General features: G+C 31.4%; 1 protein-coding gene across 1 annotated transcript; it reads right to left on the reverse strand.

Annotated features, from left to right (window-relative positions):
* Positions 1-1,337: 1,337 nt before the first annotated feature.
* Positions 1,338-10,867, reverse strand: LOC127738892 (blastula protease 10-like). The gene is made up of 9 exons (XM_052250366.1): positions 10,621-10,867; positions 9,252-9,399; positions 8,404-8,476; positions 8,015-8,215; positions 7,336-7,471; positions 6,499-6,618; positions 4,858-4,955; positions 3,464-3,582; positions 1,338-1,532 (listed from the first exon to the last, which is right to left on the reverse strand). Exons 1-9 carry the CDS (start codon positions 10,715-10,717, stop codon positions 1,412-1,414), a joined length of 1,113 nt encoding a protein of 370 aa, XP_052106326.1. The 5' UTR covers positions 10,718-10,867; the 3' UTR covers positions 1,338-1,411.
* Between the last annotated feature and the right edge of the window lie 530 nt (positions 10,868-11,397).

The following is an 11,397-nucleotide window of genomic DNA, read 5'->3' on the forward strand; positions in this document are numbered from 1 at the left end:
TATATCTATGTTAAGGCCAAGGGGAAAAACATTGCTCACTTTTACCTTATATTCGCGTCGCTCAAATTGATGATATCGGAAAATAAGCCAATCGTATGAATTTGAATTCAACATCAAAAGGTTATTTTTGTATCTGTTTTGGTAGAATTAAAGAACGTTCTAAACCAAAATGAACGAATACTGCCTGACAAAACAATGTAATAATGTTGATAAAATAAGTATTTATTGGATAATGCTCTTAATGTCTTTTAGACAAATACTTACAATTTGCCAAAATCTACGAAATCGACGTTACAGTTGACAGATCTATCTGACATTTTCAAAGTAAATAGATCTTGACCTTCTTATGATACTAATTATGTCAAGTGTGCTATAACTGCTTTATTTTTTAGATATAGGCAAAACATGCACAGTTATACAACTATTTTCCTTTTTGTTGCTGAATTAAAACCCATTGTGTCATCAGTAGCAACATGTTATAATTTGAAAACCATTCGTAAAAAGATTCATAAGTTATGGAACGGAACCGATATAATGTGCCGTTTTCCAACATATGAAGGACCATAACTCTTGTACGGTAAAAGAGTAAATCGCCAATTTTACCTCCATCTTGTCATAAGTATCAAAATTTGAAATGAAAAGCATTGGTAGAACGGTTCATAAGTTATTGCACAGAGACTGTTAGCAGCCGCCAGCCGTACTTTAATAAGCGGAAAACGGTAAAAAAAAAATAAAACGAAGAGAAAAAAAAGATACAGAAAAACGTGACTTTGGGAATTCATGTTGTATCCCAGTTTCTTTCCCTTCTAAAGAAAAATTGAGAAGTTGTTATCTTTACAAACACTTTCACATATGTAAAAACGACAACATCCATGTCTGTTAATGGGAATCTCAACAATCGAAGTGAGAAAAAATAAAATAAATACAAAAAAAAAAGAGAAAATGTTTGATTGTTCTCGAAAGTACTTGATGAAAATTTCAGCATTTTTCTCAATATTATATTATGTAAAAAGAAGTACTCCAATGTCCGTGCACACGACATATGTGTCTGGAATAACCTTCATCAGATTTGTTCGAGACCAAAAGTTTGGAACGCAAACACATATATTATGTGAGAGCATCATGACCAAAGGACCTAAATTAGATCAAACAAAACCAGTTTATTCAGATTTTTACTGCTAAAGGAATTTCAGTCTTACTTTAGAACAATAACATAGTTTTTTTGAACAAATAGTCACAATACGGTCGATACAAGTAAATAAAATAGATGTTCTTAATCTTAAAAGTACGTGGTGAAGACCTTTAAAATGACCCATTTTGTATTTGACATAAAATCAATAAATAATGTATTTATTATCAAAATAAACATGTGTGTGCAAAATGACAAAAAGTCAAATTTTGTTGACAAGTATTAATGAATAGTATATTGAGCTTCGAATCCGTATTCAGTAGTCTCCTCATCTGAGATAAACTTCACAACCAATGTATTTCCATTGTATCTGATTTCTGCTGGAATGGTGTTACCGCAATATCTGAAATGCAATTTTAGTAGATTAATTATGATTATTTGTATCGTCTTTACATATCTGATTATCCTTTTTAAGAACTCATAATTGATAGAATAATGTTTTACGGAAATGTATAATTAATATGAATTTTACGGAATTATAAACAATTGCAATACAAGTGGGAGGTTAAGCTAGATATAACATCTGGTTTAACCTACCATTTTCTCTGGAAAATGGCCTGTACCAAGTCAGTAATATTCCGTTGGCAAGTTTTAACGATTCCCCTTTTTGAATTTACCTCGGAGTTCGGTATTTTTGTTAATACTTTATTTTGAACTATTTTCAATTTTCATGGAAAGGTATTTATTATCACTTTTGGATATAAATCATGTTAAATTCATTACGAACTTCTTTAATTAAGGTGTTTTATAGCTTGATATATTGTATAGGCACACAAAAAATCACCATCATCATCATTATCATCATCATCAATATCATCATCATCATCCTCAATATCATCACCATCATATTTCCTTTGATTACATTAAAATTATGAAATGCAAGTTTCACATATTTGAATGTGTCCAATCATTAAATGTATCTCAGTGATTTAGTCGCAGTTACTTTCTTGCCTTTAAATAGATATGTCAATAAAATTGTTGTTGTCGTTTGAAAATTTTTACATTTTTTCATTATATACTTTCGTTTTTACATATTCATGTGCCTTGGTCTTAGATCTTACATGTCGTCTGATCTGTATAAATTATCGGGTTCTTTTCACATTGGTATCGTTAAATATCAGCTGCAAGCCACAATGTGAACCTTTTTATGGCGAAGGAGCACAGCGAACAAGAAAAAGCTTCACATGGTGTTAACATGTAAGATCTAAACTCAATAATCTGTTTTTCGTTCTGTAACTGTTCTTTTTCCTCTCCCTTACACAGTTTTACGCTTGACGAAAATAAGCTTGATAACTCTGCGCACATTGTGACGTCGCTGATAATTTCTCCTCATACATTGTGACGTCGCTGATAATGTTTGCTCCCGCCTCAAAGATGTGATACGAGATATACGGAGCGACTGAGCAGAGTGATATAGACGAAGGGAAGGATTATAAGTAAATTTACTGCTTGTGTATTTTTCCCTTTTCAAGACATTTTGAGTCTGGATCGCATGGCAGTTGATACATGATTCATGCGATTCCCTATTTTTGAATATCTTGATTGTGTATATTTTATCTGGATTTATGATACTAGAACATCGGTAACTCACTGTTGACTCTTATTTATAAATTTAAAATAATTTCACTAGTTTTGAACTTTAGTTAGTAACTTTTGCATCTTATCTATTGTTGACGGCCACTTGATGCCTTTGAGTTTTGTTACCAACAAAATTTGAATGTACGTTTGGTCAGTCGTTCAATATTTTGACAGATAAAACGAGTTTTGCATGAAATTCGCCGTTTCAGAATCTAACGGGTCGTGGGTAATTTCATTGTTCGTACCCCAAAATGAAACCAACGTCACGTCATTGGTTGAATTTCCATTGTTTTGGACGTTGTGAGCCAATCACAGCGTTTTAGTGTACACTTTTAAAAATATTACCCAGAATGCATTAGATTCTGAAACGGCCAATTGATTGACAGATGTTAAAAAAGCTTGGTATTTATTCTAAATTATTTTTTAATTTCTAATCATATAGTGAAGTCTAAACTAATAAAACCTAAAACCCATTGCTAAAACAAAAACATTGCAAAAAGTGAATGTTAATCGTTGACACCCTCGAATAAAGTTTAGTCCTCTTGTTGGAAATACGAATTCAGTGAAAGGCTCTCTTTTGTTCTTATTTTTTCATGAATGACCTCTTTCCATATAACCATTCAGTCTCTTTTGAAAAGCGATAAGCAAATTAGTAATATTGACGAAAAATTAAAAGAAAATCATAATTCGTCCTACCTCGGCCCTTCCAAAGTTGGTCCATAAGTTTTTACTTCGATGTGATCATAAAAACAGATAGGATCATCTTCAATGTCTAGTGAGGTAAATTTCAATCTGATGGAAGATCCTGCTGATCCCTGAAATGTTTCAATACATTTTTATCATTAATATTTATTTTAAAATATGAGTATTGCTTTATAAGAATGCATTTATGTAATCCAAACAAAATAAAATACAGAGAAGAACAACAACTCTCTTTGGTACCTTTATTACTGGAGATTTCACTTCATTCCAATAACACAATTCAGGTTAAATTTTTCCATGATAATTTACACGTAACTGTTTGAAATTCTATTAAAATGACCTTCATGATATTTGTTTTGTCTCTTTTGCTGTATGTAGACGAAATATTTTTAACGTGAAGTTGATTGCAAACTACAACAAAGAATGAATTCTAGTTAATAGTGATTTTCACTGCATCTGATGTACATTTTATTTACTAACCCCTTCATCAAGAACAATCAGGGCTACAAATGTAACAGTTGGACAGCAAAGGAATTCTTAAATATGTAGGTAATGCATTATTATCAATAAAAAAAACCTTGATTATAGGGCATATTACTCTAAAGGATTAGCAATCCAGGATATTCCCAAATTACTAATAGTCCATCAGACGCGGTATCGGCCCCATGGTATAGTAATTAAAAGTAAAATGTAACAGTTTGTACTGTGTTCGAAGCCCATTTATGAAAGCCAATTTGCCAAAACGAAATGTAGCCTTAGTTAGACATATGAACATGTGGCAGGAACATGTATATTTTACGGGGTTTGAACAATTATTTTTCAAAACCTCAACATTCCCTTTTCAATTTCGAGTAGTGAATAACCATAGGTACATGAAAGAACGTCCAATATAAATCAGGTCAGAAAAGCTCATGACTTTATAAAACCAGAAAAAAAAAAACAATAAAACTACATATATACTTCTATTATACTTCATGGAACCTGTAAGTTGTAATGTCTCTTATTTAAAAGAAATTACTTTTTTGGTGTTTTCTAGTCTTTTTCTGTTTTAAAAAAAGGAGATGTAGTTTGATTGATAAAAAAATTTCCGCTCGAGACAAAATGATGTCGATGAAAGCAACTATAGATCAGTCGATGAATACACAACAACAAATTCAAAAGAAAACACATTATCTAGAATATCATATCTCGCAACAATTTGTTCCTGTATTAGGTTTGGTTATGCAGTTTATAAGTGGTTTCTCTTGTATGTTGTCATTGTGTTGTCCTCATTCGACAAGTTGGTACAGTTCACTTTAGTGTATAATTTTTTATTTATTTTTTTTTTTTTGTATAAATTATACATTTTTACAAGCTATATTACTAGCGCATCCCATTTGTTACTATACCTGAATCAGCCATGTGCAAGTTGTTGAGAGTGGATATTTTTGTGGATAACTAGGACTCGAGAATTTTCCTGATGAACCTGTCAAAACGCCTCCACATCCTGGAAACAAATAATATTTGAATTATACTGAAATACAATGATAGTATATGTTATAGATGTATAATACAGTTGCCATTGCACCTTCAAGTTTTTGTGGAATAATTTTCATTTGGTACGCTCAATGTTAGAATTCGAGTACAAAACAAAATTGTGGTTATAAAAGAAAAAAAGGACCTAAACAGAACAGTAAAAACCGTCTCATTTAACTTTGCAGGAGATTAAATCTCTCTCATTTGATTTTTTTATAAGTATATTTTGTATTTCATAAACTAGAAGTTTCTACAGGTGTTGTATACAAACCATATTTAAAGACATTTCGTTCAATGACATTCTTCAGTTCCAGTGTTATCTTTCTATTAACTAAATTGCATGGTAGATCACTCACGTTTGACAGAGCATTTACATATTATCTTATCTTTTAGTTTCATTAAGATAATATCTTTATGCTTTGTGAAATGTTAGTCTAGCCATTTCCAACTGATTGTCACAGTTAGTTCTTGTGTTGTACTATTATACCATGATCCCATGTTAGAGTGAGGGTTGAGCGCTCACAATTTTCAACCCAGCCAAAATCTGGGTGTGCCTGTCCCCAGTCAGGAGACTGTTATTCAGTGGTTGACGTTTAATCCTGTTATCGGTTTTCCTATAATTGTTTTGTCATGAATCCGGCAGTTATTTTTTTTGTTTGAATTGTTTCACATTTCGTCGTGTCCGGGCCTTGTATGGCCGACTATACGGTATAAATTTTGTTCATTGTTGTACAAAGATCTATAATTGCTTCAATCCATCGAATTTGGACCCTGTTTGATAGTTATCACATTGACAATCGTACCACATTTCCTTAGTTTATATTGATAGTGTATTATATTTTGAATTATTATTTATTTAGATATATATATTAGTGACTTTGTCAGAAAAATGATTAATTTCTCGCAAACACTAAATAATATACATTAACTCGACTCTGAATCTAAAAACCCCTAAAATATAATGGTATATGGAATCGTCCGAAACATGTTCTCCTAACATCGATAAAGGTGAAAATACGTAGATTCAGAATTTTGCACAAAGAAATAAGATCAGAGATAAAGCCCTATGTAAAGTGGAAACAAAAAAACACCTGAATATAATCATCGGTTATTAAATTTGCTTGCACAAGAGCCTTGTAGTTGAAACTACGAACAATTATGTGTATCCTGTCTGTAAACTGAATTTTTAATATATTGTTATAGAGTATGTTAAAAAGGCAGCAGTAGTCGTTTACCGAAATTCATTCCAATATACTAACCTAGAAAAAAAATGAGGGAATCGAATAAAATCCACAAGGAGCAAGATTTGGTAAACGTCTACCTCTATGCATGCATGACGTGCTATACGATTCCATATTTACTCAGTCAAAATTCCACAAAAGGGAATAGGACAAAAACGGCAAATTTATATATCAGACGACGTTTTAATTCGCGACATCAAAATAGTAGAAATAACAAACTTACAATGACTTAATCTGATTTTGAATCTACATAGAATATACATATTTATATACCTGACGAACTATGTACAACATTTGTACATTCTCTTCCAGTTAAACCTAAAGGACACGTACAAGCACAGTTTGGACCAATGTAACCACCGTTATTACACTGCAAACCTCTTGGACAGTTTTCTAAAAGAAAAGAAAAACCCAAGCATCTGTATAAAATCATTGTTGAAGATATTAAGTTGACCATTTGATGTCATTGGTTTTCTGTGTTAACCCTATGACACACATTCATTATTAAAATTGGAAATTGGAAATTATCATAGCCATTGCAGAATGGAAATTAATCATTATTTGGAAACACATTTAGTCAGAATAACAACCAATGAACATCATTGATTTTTACTGTTAAATGTATTATATAATTCATATACTTTTTAAATAAAGGCAACAGTAGTATACCGCTGTTCAATAGTCATAATTCGATTAAGCAAAAACATGTCAGTTTCATGATGAAGATTATATCTATATTTATTTGTCCTTTTATGTCCAGCTGTATATATAATATGTATATTAAGGCTAATACCATGTTAACGCCATACTTATATACAATCGTCCCTGCTTTATAAAAGAGTGCATCATTGATATGCTATTAAGATGATATGTTACCATACCGGGGGAAATGTTTGTCTCCGAGCCAATAAGTATGTGTTCTTACTCCTTAATGCTGTATGCGCCGCGGAGGAGCAAGAACAGATCAATGTCAATGTCTTTGGATTGAAATGTTCAGAATCGAATCAAGGGCTCCTACACCTGAGCTGTGAACAAAATATCGAATCAAGGGCTCCTACATCTGAGCTGTGAACAAGGCAGTTAGATTTTTATCTTTATAAATAAACTCACTATGGCAATCATATAAATCATTGATTGTTTTTATATCCGTAAAACTCAAGTGTGTTCTTTGTCCCATTGCAGCCATTAGTCTTTTATCGTGTGGTTGCATAGTATATTTATTAGAGTTGGCATCTTTACTAAAAAACTGCAATATAACAAGAGAATATGAAAGAAAAAATGCATACACCACAAGTATCAATTTCTTAGATAGTAAATTTTGGATATGAAATACAAAAATAAAATTAGCGTGTTTGCCTTGAAACAACGGTTTTCACTCTGTAGAAGACTAACTGGTCAATTATATTTGATTTGTAACGTGTATCTAATGAGCGGGCTCCTTCTACATGGAAAATGCATTGTTTTATATCGTTTATTTTGTAAACTATAAAATAAAAAGATGCGGTATTTATGCCAATGCGACTAGTACATTTGTTAAAGGAAACTATTCTTTGATTTTACACTTGTATCTTCAACGAAGAAAACAACAAAAGAAGCGTGATAAATATAATGTGTTGTTTAACAAATTATTTGGAATAGAATTCAAAAGAAATGTCGAAATAGGCGGTACATACTTTAAAAGTATAAAGTACAGATAGTTGAGAAAAAAAAATTTATTCTTGTATTTTCCATGTGTTTTCAGATTGCTTGTTTGGAATAAAAATATTGCATAATATTGCATAATTTTTACCAATGGGCCGTAGTGCATAACAGATCCAATGTCATATGGTTCATTCGTTCGTTCTGCGTCCTTTCCATGTTTTTTAAAGTATTGTTGAGTTCCGTGTTTTGCATTCTCTATAAACACTGTAATGTTTGTATCTCTATCTGGTCGAGAGTGTTCGTGAAACATACCTGCTACGTGACCAAGCTCATGGGCCAAGCTGCCAATCTGTAAAATATTTCATAAATCGTGTGAAGAAATCATATGTATATCCAAGAACGTGTAACTTAAGTCATCCAAAATAATTGTTTAGTTCATATATTAAATGATTTAATGCACAAAAATACTAATTTTCCATCAAAGAAAAAAGAACAAGAAATAATTAAAAGTAAAAAGAAACAAAACAGATTCCATACCTTGTCTATGCAGTATGTGGCAACTTCTAAGTCTTGGGACCCATGTTCATACCTTCCAATCAGTGATTGACATCTACATATATAATTTGAGACGATAAGAACTTCTCGTTCATTGAAAACTATATTCCACACACAGAAATTATTCAGAAAAAAAGTCATGTCAAAGGGATATGTTTTCAAGTGATGAAGGTATTTAAATATCACATCTAAAATTAATTATTCAAGCAGGAAAGAAACCAGCGACCAGAAAATGCTATCTGATTTTGTCTCGTGCGCGAAAAATGTTATACGTCAATGCAGACAACAAAGTGTAATTCAAATGAAATAGCAGATTATTTCTTTGATTGTTTAAGAAAATGTTTGCAATAATGAATATCACTTTCCTGAAAATATGTCATTTCAACATTTACATGGAACATATATTCGTTAAAAAAGGAGAAAAGGATAAACCAAGGGTACAATAAATAACCGTTAAGTTTTTTTCCAAAAAAATGGGAAAGTGTAGTACTACAAAATTTTCTGTTCTTCTGACAAGTGCATTACGAACATTAAAAATATTATTATTTGATGTTATAATTTGTTTTGAACTATACAAAATCCTTGCAAAGTCTTAGAAAAACTTGATTTGAATGATGATGTAGTTTACAACTCTGATGACATTTTCATTTTTAATTGTGTATTCTATAATATGCCACATACACACAAAAATACAAATATGTTCACTATTCAGATGAAATTCACTTTGCCTTTCAATTCAATATATCATTGAAAGTTAATAATAATCATACTTTTTGAAAGTAGTTCTAAAATGGTATGTTTCTAAGAAATGTACTAAAATGTATACGTACTTGTGTGCGTACAATATGTTGACAACGCTATAACCGACTAGTGGTGTGTTTGGTGTCTGACGGATAAATTTTAGACACGTTGTGTCTTCCCACAATTTCATCGCCTTTTCTATATTAGTTTTTGCTAGATTACCATTTTGGTTATTAGCTGTTGAAAAAAAAATTTAGCTTTAACTATTCGTTGATTGAAAAATTTGCTTAAATTAGCATTTGAATATTTTCGGTAATTGTAGAACAAAATGTACGTTTTGAAAGGCTGTAAAACGAAAAAAAAAATTCAACTATCTATGGAACTAAAATAATCTTTATTGATTCTGTTCGACTGAAGGTATGCTGTGAATGAATGTTTCATGAATGATGACAGACGACCTGATATTAAAACGGAACTCCCAAATGGACATTTATGCAAGAGCAACTGGACGGGTGCCAATTGTGGAACAGAAGCTGCCACCCTTCGAAAGGACATGAGTTCATACAAGTTTTTTCAATGGTTCTTGTTGTCTGTAACAAACTTTTGATTTATATTGCCCCTTGATTTCTTCTTGTTTCTTTTGAAAAGCCCTTTGTTTTGTAGTAACAACGAGATAGCATTTATTTGTCTGGTCTATATTTCACAAAATTACTTTTTTTGAATCTTTGCTTCAATAGGAAGAGTTATTTTTTCCCCTTTTTCTCTCACAAAACTGTTTAAAAAAACGTCTTTCAACTATTACTAAGATTTACAGGATCTCATCTTTTTTTATAGGGTATAGTTTTGATATCTTTTGCAAATATGACTAACATTTCGATTTGTTAGATAAATTAGAATCTTTTAATGATACCATCTATACCCCTTTTTATGTGAAACCTCTAAGTTTCATAACTACAATGGTACTGACCTAGTGATAAGAACAAAACATAAGCGTAAAATTGCGGAAAAGAGACATATATATCTCTTTGTATTTTATCTTAATTGCACAATAAACCTGCCATTAATGAATGCATTTTTCCATATCTCTATTTTGTAAGTCCCAAAATAACTATTTCAAAAATGTAAGAATCTTCATCGCTTATAAGAGAGTGTATTCTTTATTTTTCTATGTCACTTTTCTGTATTCCTTGTTTTTTACCCCATTATACTCTATTCTTTATATTTTAGCACCCAATTATTCTCTATTCTTTATTTTTTCTACCTATTTTTCTCTATTCTTTATGTATTTTGACATTTATTCTGCACATTTTGTCCATTATTTTCTATTCTGTAAATCCCATCCCCACCCTCTTATAACGTTTGGAAACTATCATCTTATTATGAAATTACAACAGAAAGACATGTAAATGTGATTCTTGACAAACGCGTTTGAAAACAATCTCCCAAAGTTATACTTACGCCACTGATCGTCATATCTATATACTATAATACCATTCGGCCAAATCTTAGTAGCTTGTTTTACTGTCTGTCGTCGTTTCCTGTTTTCGGTCAGCATTTCTCTAGCTATTTCGTTAGCTTGTTCAGGGGTCAAAATAATATCAGATTCAAACGCAGTGCCTTCTTCTTCTGGTGGGCGATTTACATTTGGTTCCCTTCTGTGTGATCGAGTAGAATGTTGCAAGTTCTTCAAATAGTCAGACAGTAATGATGGCTTCAAAAGAGTATATGGTTTCAGAACTAATATCTATGTTTAAAAATAACACAAAGACAACATAGCGTAAGTTTCTTAATTGTTTATTTACAAAAATATAAATAACTCATTAGGTCAATGTCAGAAAAATATAAACTTTTTTGTATGAGGCTGAGAAACTGGGGATGGGCGAGGCTAAACCGAGCCCTTCCCCAGTTTTGTGCCGAATACAAAAAAGTTTATATTTTCCTGACGTTGACCTAATATTGTTTTTATACTGCAATTTGAATTAATACTTTGATAGCTATTTAAATAGTAATACACATTTCAAACTTATTTTCGTCCCTAAATGAACCTATGATTGTGGAAAAAGTGATCCATGATGAAATTGACATTGCACAAAATATAGCTTTGTTACTATATTTAGGAAATAAACACAACTAGTATAAAAACGAATATTTGTATGATGTTATAAATCTGTAATGTGTTTGCCTCCTTTAGGTTTGGACTATTCCAGTAACACATGTCTCGCGTACTGAAATTGG

Source organism: Mytilus californianus, unplaced genomic scaffold (assembly GCF_021869535.1).
Source record: "Mytilus californianus isolate M0D057914Y unplaced genomic scaffold, xbMytCali1.0.p SCAF_4, whole genome shotgun sequence".
Lineage (NCBI taxonomy): Eukaryota > Metazoa > Mollusca > Bivalvia > Mytilida > Mytilidae > Mytilus > Mytilus californianus.